Source organism: Pelodiscus sinensis, chromosome 6, assembly GCF_052426305.1.
Source record: "Pelodiscus sinensis isolate ZL-2025 chromosome 6, ASM5242630v1, whole genome shotgun sequence".
Lineage (NCBI taxonomy): Eukaryota > Metazoa > Chordata > Testudines > Trionychidae > Pelodiscus > Pelodiscus sinensis.
Genome location: NC_143057.1, coordinates 82,110,866 through 82,130,900, shown reverse-complemented (window position 1 = coordinate 82,130,900; position 20,035 = coordinate 82,110,866). Strand labels below are relative to the sequence as shown.

Below are 20,035 nucleotides of genomic sequence, written 5' to 3'. Positions count from 1 at the left end.
CACGTTCCCCCCGCACGTCGCCGGGCGGGCGTTACCACCACCGCCCATCCTGCCCCCTGATTGGCCGGCTGCCCTGTCAGTCTGGGCGGGGGAACGCCGCCCGTGCTAACCCCCGCCCCCTGCGCCGTTTGCCGCCGCGCGGCCGCTTGTCAGCGGAGCGGCCCGCTTCTCCTGCCCCGGCGCGGCGTGAGTACACGCCGCACACCCCTGACAGGGCCCCCCCCCCCCGCGGCAAGAAGGGCCCATTCGGCGGCGCCCCAGGGACGGTCTCCACGGGCCGGATGAGAGGGCCTCGCGGGCCGCATCCGGCCCGCGGGCCGTAGTGTTGAGACCCCTGGTCTAGAGGAGCGGTTCCCAACTTCTTCTAGATGGGGACCCATTTTGACAATTCAGGAAAACTTGGTGACCCAAGGCAATTCAAAAATGGGGGGATGATGGGGGCAGAGCTACCTGGGGAGACACTTGGCGACCCTTTTGAAATGTAATGGCAACCCATAGGTTGGGAAACCCTGGTCTAAAGGCATCTTACCTTTGGGGAACATAGAACCAACTAGCAGATCACTTCTGCAGGTATTTGTCTTCTCATCATGAGAGTTCTCTCCAACTGGACATCATGAGGGACATCTTTCAATGGTGAGTGTCTCCTTCTATAGACCTGTTGATCACCCTTAATAACAGGAAAAGTTATCAGTTCTGCACTCTGCAATGTCCCTTGCTGATGTGTTCCTGTTGCCATAGACAAAGCACTTGTATTATGCTTTTTCCTTCTATCCTGCTGATTCGTACAGTTCTCATGAAGATCAACCAGGATCAAATCCAGATCATTCTCATAGCCCTGGCATGGACCAGGCTGTCTTTAACTATCCTCTTACACTTGTTGGTAGAGCCACTACTATAGCGTCTAAAGCTCTTCTGAGTCCATGGTCAGCTGGTCCACCTGAATTTCAGCTTTCTTCATATGATAGTATAGAAGCTCCATGGATGAATCCGGAGGATCAAGCTTATTCAGAGCAGATCTTCAAGGTCTTACTGATCAATTGAAAGCCCTCCCCCAGGAACACCTAGTTTGCAGAATGGAAGTGGTTCTCCATCTGGTATTCACAATGGGAAATTGCACCTTTGTAGTCCTCTCTGCAGCTGAAACAAGCTCTCTTCAGTTAAGGTCCATCTTGGCCTTTTATCCCCAGGTCAACAATCAGTTTTGGTTTTTTCACACAAGATGTGATCGGTTTTCTCAAAGGCCTGGAGAGGTATTATCCCCAGATAAGTCCAATTCTGCTCTGGGATCTATACTGTGTCCTTTCAAAATATACTGAACCCCATCTGAGTCACTAGCAACATGCTCATTGCTGCACCTTTCTTGAAAAATTACCCTCTTTTCTGGCCATCATTTCAGCCAGATGAGTGCCAGAGATCTAGACCATCACATCGTAGCCTCCGTATATAGTATTCTTCGGGGACAAAATCTAGTTACGCTCACACCATCATTCCTCCCAAAGGTGGTCTCGTGTCTAACCCACTGCTAAGTTGTAGGATTTGTTGTGTTTCAACATCCAAGACAGATGGCTATCCAGACTTTTTGAAAACCTCCTGTGAAGGAGATTCCACAACTTTCCTGGGCTGTTTTTCTTCCATTGTCCTACTGTTCGTACAGTTAGAGTTTTTCCAGAGATACAATCTGAATTTGCTATGCTGTAGTTGAATGCCAGTGCCCCTGGTTCTATGGCAAGAGAGGACAACTTTTCTCCATCTTTTTATGGCAGCCTTTCAAGTGTCTAAAAATTGGTATCACATCCAACCTTAATTTCCTCTTCCAAACTAAACATATTCCAAACTAAACATAGTTCCTTCAGCCTATGGCTTGAATTCCATTCATTTTTATTGTCTTTGTTGCTAACTTCCGGATCCATTCCAGTTCCTTTCCAGATCCTTTTTAGCAGTGCTGCCAAGCTAGTTATCCCCCATTCTGTATTTGTGCATTTGGGTTTTCTCCCCTTCACCTGAGGAGCCTTTTTTACATTTGTATGGTGGATGCAAATCAGACAGTCAGCTGCAAGGTCTACAAATTGAACTCTCATAATTATCTACCAACAAGGGATGATAATTATTTCAGTGATGTATGTGCGGGTTGTTGATGTGCTTTACAAAGAAAAAAGGTAGGTCCCTTTCCCAAAAAGTTACATTCTCAGTGGACAAGGTGGGTGAAGTATTATCTTTTGCTGGACCAAATTCTGTTGGTAAGAGACAAGTTTTGAGCTTATACAGAGTGTAATACAGGTGCAATACAAAATATTACCTCACCTACCTTTTCTTTCTAATATCCTGGGACCAATTCAGTAACAGCAATACTGCATATAACAGTATGTGTAGAAATTCCTTTTCCTCTGTTCTGGATGATTGTAAAGAAAAAAATACTTTAGTGCTGCTGCATCCTATCACCAGTAAAGCTTATCTATGGAAGATCTAGTCCTGTTTATTCCTGCTTTCATTACAATCGCACACTTCTTTACATTTTATGATTAAGTTTTCATCACTATATATCTTCTTGTGCTCTGAGTTTTCATGGCTCAGCAAAGAGAAGGGACAATAAAGGTTTGTTTTTTGGGAAGAAATCAATGTGGTTTTAGCTGGAAAATGACAGTAAATTGAAGATTGTAGAACTGATTGGCATATTATCGTATTATCCAGGTTTCATGAAAGAATCTTTCTGAATTTTAAGTGCTTTCCAAATGACCTGTACACTGATTTTTGTAATAGCCACTGTTTACTTATGCATGACTCTTTGGGAGAATGTATGGTCATGAGGATATGTTGTCTGTCATGAACTTGACTGTCATGCTTACATATACTACAGCGATAAAGACAGATATGAAGAAACTGGATTCACAGAAATAATGCCAGTCTTCTCTTTTGGTGTATTTCTCCCTTTAGCCTTCACATTTGTTGTGGGCTATTCTCTCGCTCTCTTGCTCTTGCTTGCTCTCTCTCACTAGCTATCTGGAAAACAAAACAACTTTTCCTGTGGAACAACAGAGTAATATTAGCACATCACTCTGGCGTCTCACAGGCTCCGTTCCCTGGACACTGTTTAGGGACTTGCTCCAGGGCTGCTTGCTTGGGCCACTGTTGTTTTTGGCGCTGCTGGGCCAGCAGGCTCAAGGGAAGTGCCAGGTGCAGGGAGAGGTTCCCAGTGTCCCAGCGCTCCATTCTCCACCGCACACTGAGTGGCTGCGTCCTCACCCCAATGCTGAGCCGCTCCGTTGAGACCCAAGCCCAGCCCCCAGACTGCCTCCATTCCTCCCAGCCATGCGCGGGACTGCAGCAGCGAGTGGCACATGTGCAAGGCAGGTGAGGAGGCACCTGGCAGCACTGACCTGAGTGGTCTGGGCCCCCTTTGCTTGGTGCTGCAGCCCCTCGCCCTTCCTCCTTCTTTGGATGACTGGAGCACTGGCACTGGCTTCCCACTGTGGGGTGGAGGAGAGAAATCCCTGAACCTCACTGGGTTTGGGGGATGAAGCCCTGAGCTTTGCAGCAGGGGAAGCAGGAGGAAGAGAAAGCCCCGAGTCTGCCCTTCTCTCCCCACACAGCAAGGCAGGAGGGAGAGAAAGCCCCCACTCTTGCTGTGTTGGGGGGAGCACTCCCCCTACTAGGCTGGGGAAACAGCAGCGTGCTGTCTGAAGCCTTTTCCTGTGCTCTCATTGGCCAGATCCCACCTAATGGGAGCAGTGGAAGACCAAGCCTGGGATCCATGTGGGGCCTGAAGACAAGTGCCCCCACCCCCTCATGCCCAGACCCTGCACCCCCAGTCCTTCACTCAATCCCCTACTAAGACCCTGCCCCAACCTACTCCTGCCCCCCTCCACCCGGCCAGACACTCTTCCCCCCAGACAGCTCCTGCCCCCTCTCTCCGGTCAGACGCCCTGCTCCCAGATCACTCTTGCCCCCTAGCTTCCACCCAGACCTTGCACCCTTAGCCTCTCCTACACCCCACCTCCTGGCCAGTTCCTATCTCACTTACTGGCAGCCCTGACCTACACACTGAACCCCTCATTTTTGGTTCCCCCACATAGCCTAGAGGGCCCACAAAATCCACTAACACTGGAATTAATCTGGCCTGAGGCCTTGAACCTCAGTCCTTTCCCCACCTTACCCTGGGGATGGAGCACCAGGGAAGTTTCAGTTGGCTGGCCACATCATTGAGGGTTGGGAGGTTTTGAAGGGGCTTTTTTCCCCTTCTTTCTTGTGTAGTCCCCAACTGACTTTTCTGTAGGCTCCCAACCCAAAAAAGGGTTCCCACCTTTGCTATTAATAAATACAATGTTGAAATCTTTTTTTTAACTTAATATTTTACTTACATTAAAAATGAAGCCTGTCCTACAAGCCCCCAATTGGAGCTCAACCCATACCTGGCTGCAGCATCTTGTCCCCAGTCCTGATCCTGATCCAGGTCCACAGAAAGGGCTAGTGATGGTCCCCCTCCTGCTATGGCACAGGTAGGAGGAGAGGCTATGATCCAGCTGTGGCGGATAGCCCCATAGTTCAAAAATATTAATATTAATTGGAACCTAGGCGTTGGATTACACCAGTAGTCTCTCTGATCTAGGTGATATGGAGAAAGGTACAAGAAACTACAGCCCCATTAGTTAGGCTCATACCATGAAACATATTGGTTTACATCCATACTTTAAAAAAAAAACCCTCAGATTTATTCTGTTAGTTGTAATTGTGGAAGACTGGTTGAGGTCACCCCTAAAGATGAGATGCTACTAAGTGTTAAACACCAATAAACTAAAACATGTTAGCTAGCATGTTTTGTTTTGTTTTGTTTTTGAAGACCTGTATCTTGCTCCATACAGACTTGCATGCAAATTAGGTGAAATGTTCAGAATCCTGGCAAGTTGTCAGTGTGCCTGCCATGTGCCACTGATACAGATATGTGCCACTGATACAGATATGTGTATTGTGGGTCACTCATTTGGAAATGTGGATAAGGTTGGTGGATAAGGTTAGCTAATAAGATATATAACACACATGTGGAGAATAGTTGGGGATATGGGAAAAGAGCTGGAAACTGAAACTTTCCTTACTTTCCAGAGTTTCTTTTTTTTTTAACTAAGCATCTAGAAACATTTTAAAGGGAATTATAATCTCAATAATTAGTGTTCATTAAATTTATTTTTCCTGAGAATGTCCTTATTGTTTGTGCACACCATTTTCAATCCCTTAAAACTCAAGAAAATGAATAGTTTGTCTGTAACTTCTGAGACGTGTATCTCTTCATTACTACTTCAGAGAGCACAACTTTTGAAGGTTGTGTTGGAGGAACGTAGAACTTTTATGGAAAGTCTCAAATGTGGTTCTTCAGTAGTCGGGGAGGATTACAAGCTATTATCCAGTTTGAGTAGTACCATATTTGAGCCTTCATTGAACTAATAAGATAAACTGATAAAATCTAGGTGGTATGCAGGTGCATATTTTAGGTTTTGGTAAAGTTATAAACCCTACCACCATAGTCTATGGAACTTGGCATGGTTGTAAGTGTGCTAGCTGGTGCACTTCAAATTAGAACACAAAGAATCCAGTCGGGACCACTGTACATTCTGCTCTTTGTTTCTTCAGTGTAGTCAAAACAGTAAAGGCCCTACAACGGTGGCAACTTTACCCCCTGGAGCTCTGAGAAAATTATTTCAAGAATGCGTTTGAGGTTTTTGATAATTTTAATCATGCTCAAATATAAACAATGTCTTAACATTTAATATTACTTTATATATGATAGCATGGGTTTAACCATAGTCCAAAATGTTGGACAGCCATGTTCCCTTCTTTAAAGAAGTTGAAATTTTAGTTACAGATCTCATGATTTGTTGTTGTTTTCCAGTGACATAAATGCCCGACTTGATGCTGTGTCTGAAATTCTCCTGTCGGAATCCAGTGTGTTTGGTGAAATTCAAAATCACCTGTGTAAGATGCCAGACATAGAGAGAGGACTCTGTAGTATTTATCACAAAAAGGTAAATAGTTATCTAACAAATCTGTCTAGGAAACAAAGAGTTGGCACTGTGTGTCAGCATGCTTAAATGTGCTTTCATACTTTTTATAGGAAATACTTAAACATATTTATTTCAATTTACTTTTTCTTAACTTTAGTTAAAGTTAAATTTTACTTAATAAGAGGGTAGAAGATGAAATCACAAACATTTTTTTTCTTGCAGTAGAGTCCAAGTTTAACACCAATAGGGCCAATAATATATTGTTTTAAGTTTGAGAAAAAAAAAGCCATAGCAGTATTAGATGACAATTCAAAATTTTGTTCTTATAACTGATGCAAAATATATAGATCTCTGTAGTCACATAATATCTATTGGGTCTCTTAGCAGATGAGGAATCCTATAGATTGGTATGCATTCAGTTGTTCCCTAAAGCAGCACATTTAAATTGTGTATTTTTATCTAAAAATATCTTCAAAAAGAGCTCATCTAGACTATGCAGAAGATTCAAAAGATTCTGCAGGAATTTGTATATCTCCTTCCGATATCACTTTCGAAAGCATTGCTTCAAAAGTTGGAAGCCTAGCTTTCGAAAGTGAAAGTAGTTGGGATGTGGCTTTTTCGGCACCCCTCCCTTTTTCAAAAAACTGTGTAAACCTAATTTTTTGAGGAAGAGAGGCTTTTCAAAAAAAGGGTTGGGGTTGCCAAAAAAGCTGCGTCCCGACTACTTTCACTTTCGAAAGCTCTGCTGAATATCCCGCAGAATTTGCATATCCTCTTTCGAATCTTCTGCATAGTCTAGACATAGCCCAAGTGAAAATAACTTTGCTGTAGTTAACTGTTACTGTTTGCAGTTTAATGTTAATGTGCATAAATTCTGTAATTTATAAACTTATTTGAACATTTTAATAAAAATTACTTTTAATGAGACACTGCTGATTCTTAGTTGAAGCAGATTAATGTGCTAATATCATGTATGCTGTACCTTATGTTCTTTTATTTCCTGTTATATTTAATACGTTGGTAATTCATTTTGGATAAAAATAGGTGTGCAGAGGGATAGCAAAACTATCATTTCAGTAGATGGTGTTTGCTGCTGGTCCTGCCCCCCCCATCCCTCACCCTCCTCTGCTGTCCTGGCTCCTGTCCTTCTCACTCCCCTCAGCCCTTTGGGGACCTGCCCCCCCTCCCCATTCTGTTTGACCCTTGCACCCACCCTTCTCTTCCCCCGTGCCTCCTCTTCCTCTAGCCCCACTCTGATCATCTGTAGCTATCCCTCCTCATCACCTCTCCTAACACCTCTTTCTACTCACCTGCCCTGCCTCTGTCCTCTGGTGGCTGTCCCCCCACTCCATGTGTCTGCCTTTTTGCTTAACCTCCACAATACTCCTGGCACCTGCACCTTCCCTTACCCCTGCATCCTTCTGGTGCCTCCCCTTTCCCTCACTATCCCTGCCCTCCTTGCCCTCTTTCTCCCTAGTGCCCACCCCCTTAGCACTCTCTGTCCCAGTTCCCCATATGCCCTCACACATGACTTGCTCCATCCCTTGCCTTCCTCATATCCATCCCTCCTTTCAACCCCTCTTTTCCCGGCACCCACTCCTCCCCTTTCGCTTCCCCCCTCTTGCCCTCATTGGTCCTCCCCTTTCCTCTTCCAGCATCTCCCTGTCCCTTCCCTTCTCGCACCGCCCACTGACACCTTCTCCCCTCTCCCCCGCCTTTTCCTCATTGTTTCCTCTTGATCCCCTGGCATTTATCTCTCCTCTACCCTGCTGCTTGGAGCCTGCCCCTTTCTTCTCCTGCCCTAGCCCCCTAGTCTCCCCTCAGCACAAGCCCCTTCCTCAATCTACTGTTGACGGTGGCTGTGAACAGCAAATCTTCGTGACCCTCTTTCAGGGTTTGCTGAAAACAGTTTGGCTGGTAGTGTACTTCTTTAATGCTATTCAAGAAACAGCACTAAACATTGCACATCAATATGGTGTCTTGCATACTTTCTGCTCATCAGCAATTGCCAGCTATGAGTTATTGTTCTCATGTTGAAAGGATTTCTAGTTAATACTCGAGGTGGTTCAAAGTTAGTTTTAAAATATTACTGGTTAAAGCTGAGAGGATCTTTAAGAGATTTTTATCTCTGCCATACTTACTTCATGTGAATTATGATTTTTTTCGTACTTTTCTCAAAGCTTCTCATTTATAATAAAGATGAGTGTTACCTTTGATTTTAAAAAAAATCTGGTGAGATTTAATTTCTCTTCAGTGTTACATTTACATTTCCGTTCCAATTTGTAATCTAAATGATCCAGTTTTTCAAAGGTGTCAAATTTAACTGTCGGTTTTCAGCGCTTGCTAAAATAAAACCTGAGTATGCCATGATGTGAGTAAGTAAATAAAGGGCATTTTCATTATCTCTCAGAAACTGTTCACCTATTCCCTTTATGAGGTTTCTAGCAATAAAATAGCCCCTAAAAGTTCAATTCTTCAAAGATACTAATCATAACGGAGTCACATGCGGGACAGTGTGTGACCAGGCAGGAATCTAGATTCATAGATTCGAAGCCAGAAGGGATCACTATGACCATTTAGTCTGTCCCCCTATGTAGCAGAGCCCTTAAAACTTCCCCAGAATAATTCCTAGAGCAGAACTTTTAGGGAAAAAATCTCCAATTTGAATTTAAAAATTCAGTGCCAGAGAATCCACCATGATCACTGATAAGTTGTTCCAGCCTCATGATCAGTAACTTGCACATTTGCAGCCTGAATTTGTCTAGCTTTAATTTCCAGATGTTGAATCATGTTCTGCAAGTTGGACCTCCGTGGTCCAGAATCCCTGGGACCTGAACAGGACAGACCAGGGAGTTTTGCTGGACCAGGGGACATCAATACTCCCCTGCTGGCTGCTGACTCCTCTTCTTGGGACTCCCTGCCCTACTTCCCCTGCCAGTACTTCCCAGCCCCATCATCTCCACTGCCAGGCCTCACTGCCAGCGCCCATTTTAAGTCAGTTCCTTGGCACTACTGTAATAAGTTACTAATAAATACGTTAATCATCCGGTTTATCTTTTGAATATCAGATTATCAAATAGTATTTTAATACTTAAAAATTAACTATGTAGTTTGTCTAATTTAAATAGGTTGTAATATGGGAATCGTGGAACATATAATGTTGTAACAATTTAAACTAAAACGTATTACACTTTCAGTGTTCAACTCAAGAGTTCTTCTTGATAGTCAGCACGCTCTCTCGCTTGGAGACAGAACTCCAAATTTTGGTCCCAGCTATACGTTCCCAAGTGAAAGCTCCTTTACTACAGATTGCCCTCTTGGAAATTCCTGAGCTCCTCTGCCCAGTGAAACATTACTTAAAGATACTTAATGAAGAAGCAGCCAAGTAAGTAATAAAAACTGTTTGCATGCCTTGTAAGTCTTTAATAAATTTACTTGATGAATTAATTTTATACATTGGTTAATCTACGTCATTTATGTAATACATAAATACAAAATGTATATTATAGATGACATAGATAGGCTTATTTATATTTAAGGTTGCCTGACACTTGCCATTGAAAGTCCACGATTTTGGTTGCTTATAATTTTGCCAAACTTAAACCATTCAGGCTACGTATGCAATGTTGTAACTGTGTAGCTCTCAGGATATTAGATACAAGAAGGGTGAGGTAATCTCTTTCAGTGGGCCGACTGTCACTGAAGCTACAGCTATACTGCAGTGCTATTTTGGGATACCGGAGTAACCCGAAATAGCGATCCCATGTCTTCACAGCAAGCCTGTTGTTTCAAAATATAATGGGCTCGCTATTCCGATGTCCCTGTAAACCTCATTCCATGAGGAGTAAGGAACATTTAGGAATAGCAGAGGTTATTTTGAAATTTGGCGCTGTGTAGACAGCACCAAAATACAAAATAAGCTATTTTGAAATAAGATTGAAATAAGATACACAATTTACGTAGCTCAAATTGTGAATCTTATTTCAAACTATGGTGCAGTGTAGTCACACTGAGTTGTGACACTCAGGGTGTAAGACGGAACTGATTGACATAGATGTGAGCCACTTACGCTAAACAATCTGTTCCATCTTGTATTGAGCTGTGACATGCCTAGTGTATTTTCCAGATCTGTTGGTGAGCTCAAAAGCTTGTGTGTCTCACCAACAGATGCTATCATCTCTTCTGCCTTTCAGGCTGAAATTTTCCATGTTGGATGAATATTTCAGTCTCATTATTTTTTGAAAGTTTCACCGAGAATTGTTCAGCTGTTTCTGAGAATGAGGATGGAAGAAGAGTGCATTGTTTGCCCATGTAAGAAAAAAATTCTTAAAGCCATTTTGCAGAGAAGTTTCATATATTGGGAAAGGGACATTATATTTGACAGGAGATGTGGTGAGGGGTTGCTGTGGAGTCAAGAAGTAGCTGTTTCCCGTCCATGTGAAAATTCATCCAAATAATATCAGGTTATGAGCCTTTTCTTAGTTCACAAGTGTTTAATAGCAACTTTTTTGAGCATGGCAGCATTAACATTTCTGAAAATACTGCCTGTGTTAATCATGCTCTTTCCCCTCACAGCTCCAGTGTTGACTGAATGTTTAAGCATCAGCCCCACAAACAATAGAACGCACTCCTGCTTAGGACTGCAGGGGCTCAGCAGGACCTTCCCTGCAATTACTCCTCTTGGTTTCCAGAAGCACTGTTATGTCAGGCACAGGAACTGAGAGAAGGAAGACAGTCTCTTTTGTGTTCCCAATGCTCTCCCTTTGCTCTCCTCAGTAGTTTTGAGAGCTTGACTTTGAAGCCTTTATATTCTTTCAGTGTAGATTTTTGTGTGTAATATTTATAGAACAGACATTACGAGCCCAGAACTGTGTCTCCTCCAAGCGTTGTGTCTAGTTCTTCCACAACTTCCTGTATATCCTTGGGCAAATTTCACTGAACTTTTCTGCAATGGTTCCATATCTGCAAAAGACTAACCTCATAGGGGTGTTAGAGGTTTAGTTTGTCAAGTGCTTTGAGATCCTTTGATGAAAGGTACTATATAAATATTTACACCATATTTGGGCTGCATAGTAATACAGTAAATCCTTTGGTTCAAACAAAATAAGCTGCCCTGAAATTAATTTTATTTATTTTCCACCTTCTGTCTCTTGACCTTCTCCTCATGCTTTGCCTTCTAATCTGTCTTTAACAGGATTACATTTCATATTCTAAATCTCTGAGCACTTTTAAAATACATGTTTATTTTAAAATAATTGACAGAAAAATGTTTTCATCTGTCTCCACAGCAGGGATTGAAAAGTTAACTGAGCCAGCATCTAGAACTGCCAATATTTGCTCTTGGACTAGTGACAGATTTAAGGGTTATTAGAGAATTAAAAGGTTAGAAACACTTGCTGTGTGCTATTGGATAGAGGGGATTATAGGTTTCCTGTTGATATACAGCATTCAGTTAAAGCTTTGGCAGGGTGTGAGATAGAAGACCTCATCATTATAATACCTGATCTTTGGAAAAGCTCTACTATAGCTACATCTTAAAAGTTTTAAAAATATTAGTCACTATGTACTGCACATGGTATCTAAGAGAGCTTGATATTGTAGATTAGTGGTCACCAACCAGTAGATCAGGATCTACTGGTAATCTTGAAGCCTCTGACAGGTGATCCTGACTAGTTTGGCTGGGAGACTATCAAGTACCAGCACTTCAGCTGCCCTTTCCCCACACTTCCCTGTTGCTCCTGCCCAGAGCCTCAGAGCTACCCCTTTGGAGCCTCCTGCTTGTTGTGAAGGGTGGGTGAGACAGAGGCAGGAAGGCGCCGAGTCCCCATCTTCACAGAGTGAGAAGGGCATAGCCTCGGTGAAGGGGTGGTACAGGGACAGGGTCTTAGAGAAGGTGCAGGGCAGAGTTATTGTGGTTTGAGAGAGATCCTGGGCTAACTTATTCAAAAAATGATCTTGTGCTTAAAAAGATTGGAGACCACTGTTGTAGATAGAGTAATACAAAAATAGTTCTAAGGAAAATGCTAGCCTATTTTTTCATTTGTTTAAAAGAGTATAAATAGAAAATATCATCACCATAATGCAAATTGTTTATTTGAATTTGTTTGTGTTTACCAGGAGAACTCACTCTTGGCTTTGTTATACATTTTAACTAGTGCAGGAGTTTCATACTTGTGTCAGTAAAAATATGTATTTTATCCCATTTCATCATGTATTTTGTATATCTATAGATATTCTATAAGTGATGTTGGTTTTGTCATTGTATTTTATATTGTATTATATTTTGTCATTGTATTTTATATTGTATTATATTTTGAAAAGGACTACTGACTTTAAAACTCTAAAATGTCTAAATATCTGAAGTTGCCATTTTTTGAAATTTGCCATTTTTGTTTTCAGTAGACAGCTAGCATGAGACAATGACAGAGTTTTAATAATCAACTGCTGGCTAGCAGCTGTCTCTCTCCTACAGTTCCCCTGGAAATGAGACTAATCGGCAGTTAAATTATTTCTGAAAAATACACTTTTATAAAATGCTGGCTTTAATTTCTCTTGTATAATATCTATATTAAGTTCTCTGAGTGAGAGCTTATATCAGTGTTATGCTCTTGACTACTAACTGTAGTTCAAGTTTTAGCTTTGTGAAAAGTGAGGTTGGATCGGGTACAATTAGTAAGGTTTTTTTCCTACCTTATTTTTAACAGGCTTGGATTTTTTTCCTCTTCAGGTATCAGATATCACAGCTAATACATAATAATCTTCTTCTCCTTATCCTGTTGACTAGAGTCTGGTTGCATGCAAACATCAGGCATCTTCGTTTGTTCACCATGTTACTAAGGTCCATCTGCTTTCTGTATTTTTTGAGGCAGTCCATCCATCACTTTTTTGGCTTTCCTAACACTCTTTCCTAGTAACTACTTCTACCTTGCTGTCTTCAAAAGGTCCCCTCCATTCATCCCCTCTATGTATCCAAATCAGCAAAGTAATGCTTCTTGTATTTTATCAGCTGTATCAGGGACTTTGACGTTTGTTCTAAAACTTGCATTTCAAAATGTATCTCTTTATGTAAGTACTATTATGTCTGATTTATGTGGCACCTCTAATGAGCCACATGACCTGTATCTTAGTAATGCTTGTTTTCATCCCATGCCTGTCTAGGTGGCCATATCACTGGTTTGTTATTTCCTTTAGCGTTGTCTTTTGGGGTCGCCTACATTGCTGTGTCATCTGCATGTACAAATGTCTTAGCTTTTCCATTTGAATTATTCCTGTTGATGGAGTCCATGAATATGAAAAACAGGATTGTTCCAAAGGCTGGCCATGAGGCTGAAGTTGTTCCTTATTCCCAATTCTTGCTTTTGGTACCAGGTTGTTGTTGATGGTTTGTAGTTCCTCATTCAGAAGTCAAAATTTTTAGAAATATCACAGTAATATGCTTGAAAATTTAGCTTACACTTATTTATTAAATAATCTTATAGAGATTTGGGATGTATATGACAAAATACATTTCAGTAACGTTAAATGACATGCTCCACTGACAGACTGTCCTGAAGGTGTGGAGATGTTCCATTCATTGACCTGAAGCTTCGTTCCTATGCAATAAATTGCCAAATGTCATACCCGTCCCTACACTGCCCTTTTTTGTACATGGTGATTGAGTAAGGAGGTGGGATTTGGCTGATACTACATTACAAAATAAGTCTGGTGTCACCCCAAATGTCACTCCTATCACTGTCCAACTGTTTTTCAGGAGCCAGGATATGCCACTTGCTGTCCCTGGGGTGACCAGATGTGTAGTATGCTGCCAAATACCACACTTCCACCCCACTTTCTTATTATGCATCATGGTCTTTTTAGTAAATATGCATGTAAAATCAACAAAAATCAATATTCAGCCAATTTGTTGCTAATCTAGCTGCAATGTTTTATCGGAAATGGTGTAATAGTTACAAATAAAAAAGTCTATAGGACTGCTACATGAACTAAGAACAGGAAAAAAAGACTAAATTTATTAAGAGTTGCCTTTTCTGTTGCAGATATAAAACCTCTATTATGGTCTTTTTCTTCCTATGCAACAAAAATACACTAATTTGGTACAGGTGACTCTCAGATAATCCTGTTAATTTACTATATGTAAATACCAGAAGAATTACCCTGTGTTGCTTGGGTCCTTAACTCAAATAAGTTTAGTTTTTCTTCATTGAAATAATTGTTGTGAGTGGGGCTGGACACGTGGGCTTCAGTATGCAGGCTGATCCAGGGAGAGAGGAGAACCCCAGTCCTCTCTAAGTGCAGCAGCTTGGGGCCAGGTGAGAAGTGCCTTTCCATGGCCACTGCAGCTGCAGGGGGCACACCTTGTGGAGGGATGCATTTTTCCCTGGCTTGGGGTCAGACACACGCAGACAAACTCTTAAATATATAGCAGATAGCTGTCCCTGTCTCCATCCCTGCCTCCTGCTGACTCATTGGGGTTATAGCTGTCCTGGTTCCCATCTCTACTGTCTTGTTGCCTTTCTATGGTCCTTCTACAGTATAACTGTCCCTCCTCCCAGACCCCTCCTTTTCCATTGTATGAAAAACAGTTGAATTCCAGGTACATCCCATTATCCTGGCACAATCAAATCTTTACCTTGCTATAAGTTAGCATAAGAGGTAGCTGCATAGCAAATTTGGTGGCCCTAGCTATTACCTTTTAGGAGGAGTTCATGAACAAACAGAAACTTGGATGGATAGACACACATAGTTTCTAAAATATATATTAGATACAAGGGCTAGCCTAATGCATACTGTTCCTTTGAATGGGTTCTGATGACTTCTAGAACAGAAAACATTGAGAACCACTACAATGCTCACAAACTACTTAAATGACTACACTATTTCTGTATAATACAATTAGTTAAATCTGTGATTCTCAACCAGGGTTGCATTACCCCTGGGAATACATAGAGTTCTCTGAGGAGGTACATTAACATATCTATATACTTGCCTAGCTTCTCAACAGACTACATATTAAAAGCACTGGCAAAGTCAATGCAAACTAAAATTTCATAAAGACAGTGATTTGTTTATACTGCTCTATATACTATGTACTGAAATAAGTACAAGATTTAGACTCCAGTTGATTTATAAATGATATGGTAAAATGAGAACAGTAAGCATTTTTTAGTAACAGCATTTTGTGCCACTTTCATATTTTTGTCTGATTTTGTAAGCAAATAATTTTTAAGGCCATGTCTACACTAGAAAACTATTTAGAAATAACTAATTTTTACTTTTGGGCACCTGATTTAATAAATTCGAACTTGCATGTCCTCATTATGAGGAAGCCTCAAAATTAGCCCAAAATAGCGCATCCACATTTAATGGAGCCTGCCTTGGACTTAGAGCCCCCAGAAGCACTATGGGGAGTGTGCCAGGAGGGATACTTCCTGTGTCTGCTCAGTCCAACAAATTGCACCAACTGCTTACACAAGCTCCTCTCTATGCTTGCATCTTGCCAGGCACACCTCCCCAGTTGTGAGACAGAAAAGGGCATGGTGAGCACGCCCCTTCTCGTGCTGCAGTTGCCCATGCGGACACCATAGCACTGCCACCATGGAGCTGGACAAAGCAGCTTTAAAGCAGTGCCATGCTCATGGCTCCTGTGCTGCGCCTCAAGATGTCCAACAGCAGATCCCTCAGGGCTCCCCACTGGACTCCGGACCCCCCAGCATGTTGTTCCAGCAGGAGGAGGAGGAGGAGGAGGAGCATGAACCCTGGTGTGGCCTGCAGTCCCTTCTCAACCAAGTCCCAGTGCTTCTGCTGCGCATGCCCCTCAATCCCCTAGACGCAGTTGAATGCTGCTTCTGGTGTTGGGAGTTGAGCTCAGTCTGTTCCATCATGCAGGGATTGGATGATCAGCAGTGGATGAACAACTGTCGCATGCACAAGGCCACCTTCTTGGAGTTACGAGGTGGCTTGCCCCTCCGGCAACAGGACACCTGCATGAGACCCACCATCCCCATGCAGAAGTGCATGGCCATTGTGGAAGATACCGAGCCTTCACTCTGTGTTGTGTTTAAGCAACAAGTTGCCAGAGGCAGTTTATTCGAGCAGTATTGCAAGGGAAGACAGCATAAGCGGATCTTCAAATACAAAACAATTAAAAACCAATATATATATACCTTTCAGTTACATATAACATTAAACAATTACTTCCCTGCCCACTCAGTTCCCATCGGACACTGTCTTATCTCCAAGGTTCTCACTGAGGTCAGCATTCCACTCTTATCTTGGAGAGCGAGACAGAGAGGCGAACGCAGCGTCTCTTCTAGCTCTCGCGTTAGCAGGAGTCAGAGTGAACCAGACTCTTGCTCTGCTGCTGACAAAACCTGAAGTGGCCACCCAAATCTCCTCTCCCTTAGTTCTGCTTTCACACCATCATCCTCTGGAAGCTCAATATGTCGGACTGCTACTGTTTAGTCAGGAACCAGTTAGGGATGGGGAAATCCATATTGCTTGTGTGCTCATAGAAGTAGCCAAGGCCATCAATCATGTGCTGCTACTGAGGGTCGTCACTCTGGGCAACGTGAATAGCATCTTTGCCACCGTGGGCTCCTCCAGCTGTGGGGGTGAGAGGGAAGAGGTGGGAATAGACAGCACACACATCCTCATCCTGGCCCCCAACTGTGTCTTGGAGTTCATCAACCAAAAGGGATACTTCTCCATGATGCTGCAGGCACTTACATACCACAAGAGATGCTGCATCAACATCAGTGTTGGATGGTCAGGAAAGGTGTACGATACTCTCATCTTTTGGAACTCCTGCCTCTTTTGAAAGATGCACACAGACACTTTTTTCCCAGATGACAACATCAGAGTTAGAGAGATAGACCTTCCCATCATGATCCTAGGTGACGCAGCCTACCCTTGGCTTGTGATGCCCTACATGGGAAGCCTGGACCCCAGTAAGAAAGACTGCAACACCAGGATGAGCAGGTGTAGAATGGTGGCAGAATGTGCATTCGGGCATGTAAAGGAGAGGTTCAGGAGTCTCCTCACTCACCTGGACCTCAGCGAGTGCAACGTCTCCTTTGTGATGTTTCTGCAACCTGTGTGAAAACAAAGGGGAGACTTTTCTGCCAGGGTGGATGGCTGAGGCAGAACACCTTATCAGAACACCAATGGCATCAGGAGAGCATAACAAGGGGCTGTGCTCATCAGAGAAGCCTTGAAGGACAGTTTTATGCAAGGCCAGTTCTGATACTCTCCCTCATGGCTGTCCACAAAGGGCCCCTGTATTCCCTGTGTGTGCCTTTCAACCCCCACCCCTCCCTTCTCCTCTCTCCCTTCCCCTGTCCCACCTTCTCCCATCTCCCCCTTCCCTCCAGAGCAAACAATAAATACGTTGTTCTTTAAAAACAGGAATCTTTATTTGAGGGACATACAACGGGAGGGAATGGGAAAAGAATCTGGAATGGCGGAGAGGGCTCAGGGAGGGACTGAGACTGGTGCCTGCCTCTGGGTGGCCTGTATGCTCTGGCTGCCACCTTAGTGGTGGCTTGCTGTGGGAAGGTGTCCCACCAAGGAGGCTGGAATAAGGCAGGCCTCTCCAGGAACCTGGTGAGAAGGATCAAGTAGTTCTTGTGTGAGAGCGTCATGAAGCTGAGTGCTCCGGACTGGTGCTCCATGTACATACGTGAAGAAGCTGTTGTGCAACCCCCACACTGAGTACGCTGAGAGGAGCTTGCAGCCAGTCACCTGACCCTGCTTGTAGCTAGGGAAAGCTAGAGAACTCACCAGCAGTGCCCTTCCCAGAGTAATAGGAAGCCTGAAAGATGCCCTGGTATGGGGGGGGAGAGGAGACCAACTCCAAGATCAGGAGCAGCTCCTGGCTCTTGGACATTGTTGCCTGGCTGGCTGCCGCTACCTCCGTGTCGTCGTCATCCTTTGCCAACCTGCCCTTCTGCAGGCTGATGCCAGGCATGTCTTGGCCAGACTCAATGACCACAGTGGGAGAGAGAACCAGCCTCCTCCCCCACCCCCAGGATGGCATTCAACTGCTCATAATAGCAGCAATCTGAAGTGCTGCTCCAGGGTGTTCTCTCTGCTCCATGGCCTTATGGTAGGCCTGGCACAGCTTTTTTATTTTGAGCCTGCCCTGCTCCAGGCTCCTGCTGTGGCCTTTCTCTGCCTGGCTGGTGGCGATCCTATTGTAGATGTCTATGTTCTTTTTCTTGGTGTGGCGATCCTGGAGGTTGGACTCCTCCCCCCACATCTCAGTGAGGTTCAGGATCTCCACATCCAGTCCAGGCCAGAGCTCTTTTGCATCACTGGGGAGTGGAGCTGTAGGATCAACAGACGTGCTAGCAGCTGTCGGAGAGTCCTAGGGGGAATTGGGGGCACTCATGTCTCACCATGGTGCTTTCTCACCCAGGGCTCATGAAGCTGGCCATGTGAGACCAGCTCTTCTCCTGTTCCTCGGACTTTTACAGCTCTGCAGGAGGAGGAGAGCAGTGGAGACACCAGGTGTGGCCATAGCAGTCAGAGCTGACAGCTGCAGGAGGCCCCTGAAAGCAAATTAGTTGAAATTAGTGGCACCGGAGTGTCCATGCTAACGTTATTTCAAACTTACAATTTGGAATTAGCGTTATTCCTGATGAAAAGCAGGAGTACAGAGTTTGAATTCTGTGGCCCATTATTCTGAAATAATGGGCTTGGTGGTGTGGACACACAATTTATTAATGCAAAGTTGGGGGGTTATTTCAGACTATGGACCAAGTGTAGACCAGGGCTAAGTGAGGCAAAACTTGGTGGTAGTCAAGACAAATCAGACTCCTGAAGAGTGTACAATAGTCTGAAAAGTTTTGAGAGCCACTTAGGTAAACCATTTAGATCATTTGTGTTACTATGAGATTCACAGAGCAGCAATGTAGTGTTGTATACTTCAATGGAATTTGTAGAACTGTTTGTTTGTGGCTGAAATATCTCCACCTCAGTGTTTGATATATTCAGAGATTTTCAAGCCACGGGCAACCATTAGATCATCCAGTCAGAGTTTCTATATATTACCATAGAATTTTGTTTAGTTGCTCCTATATTGAGCCCATTATTAACTAGGGCTGTCAGATGATAAAATTAATGTTATGAAAATTTAACCACAATTAATCATGCAATTAATTCACAAATTCCATCACAGAAATTCCAGCCCTCAGTTTGTCTGAGTTAGTAGAAACATACAAAATGGTTCCAGTGTTGTATTTTATTCCTGAATATTTCCTGGTATTGTATGTTATCTCAACAAATTTGTAGCTGAAATGACTACACCTTTGCTTGAATTACATTTTACTGTTTATGCAAATGTTTTCAGTGATTTCCATTGACCCAAACATTCAAACATTGTTTTAAATCACCTGGAAAAGAGCTTACAGGGAGGGCAGAATGAAAGATTTCAAGGAAATGGAAGTTTCACTTGAATGGAAATTGAACAGTATTTGAAAAGAGGAAGTTCGCTATTCTGAGATGCATCCATCAAAATGCATCTTCTTTTCTTCAACTTACTGTGAACAGAAACTTCTGATGGAAATAGCTCAGGGTCACATCTTTTAATCTTTTTGTTCATATTTTATTGAAAGTATGGACATGTCTACACAGCAGGGCTAAAGCTGAAATAAGTCCCCAACTTGAGCTACATCAATTGCGTAGTTTAAGTACCTTATTTTGGATTTTGGCGGTGAGGTAGAGCATCTTCCTCCAACTTCCCTTACACCTGGTAAAATGAGGGTTATAGGAGTCAGAGTAAGAAGTCCTCCAGCTCGACATTATTTTGACATAGTTCGTGTCTACACTACAAGCAATTAGTTATTTTGACATTGTTATTTCGGAATAACGTTATTCCGAAATAACACTTCTGTGTAGACATACCTAAAGAGAAAAATGTATACTTCCCCATTAATGAAATGACATGTAATTAATTGATGTAATATATTACATGTGTTCACTTTGACCATAAAATTATAAAATAAATTACTATTTTTTATCAAATATTTTAATTGAGCAATTGTTGC

General features: G+C 43.0%; 1 protein-coding gene across 5 annotated transcripts in view; it reads left to right on the top strand.

Annotated features, from left to right (window-relative positions):
• Positions 1-20,035, top strand: part of MSH3 (mutS homolog 3) — a 220,513-nt gene that overhangs the window by 103,476 nt on the left and 97,002 nt on the right. For all 5 annotated transcript variants that reach the window (XM_075932217.2, XM_089779326.1, XM_089779329.1 and 2 more), the window contains 2 exons: positions 5,879-6,011; positions 9,188-9,375. In XM_075932217.2, the coding sequence (XP_075788332.1) occupies positions 5,879-6,011; positions 9,188-9,375 (321 nt within the window). The remainder of the gene's footprint in view (positions 1-5,878; positions 6,012-9,187; positions 9,376-20,035) is intronic.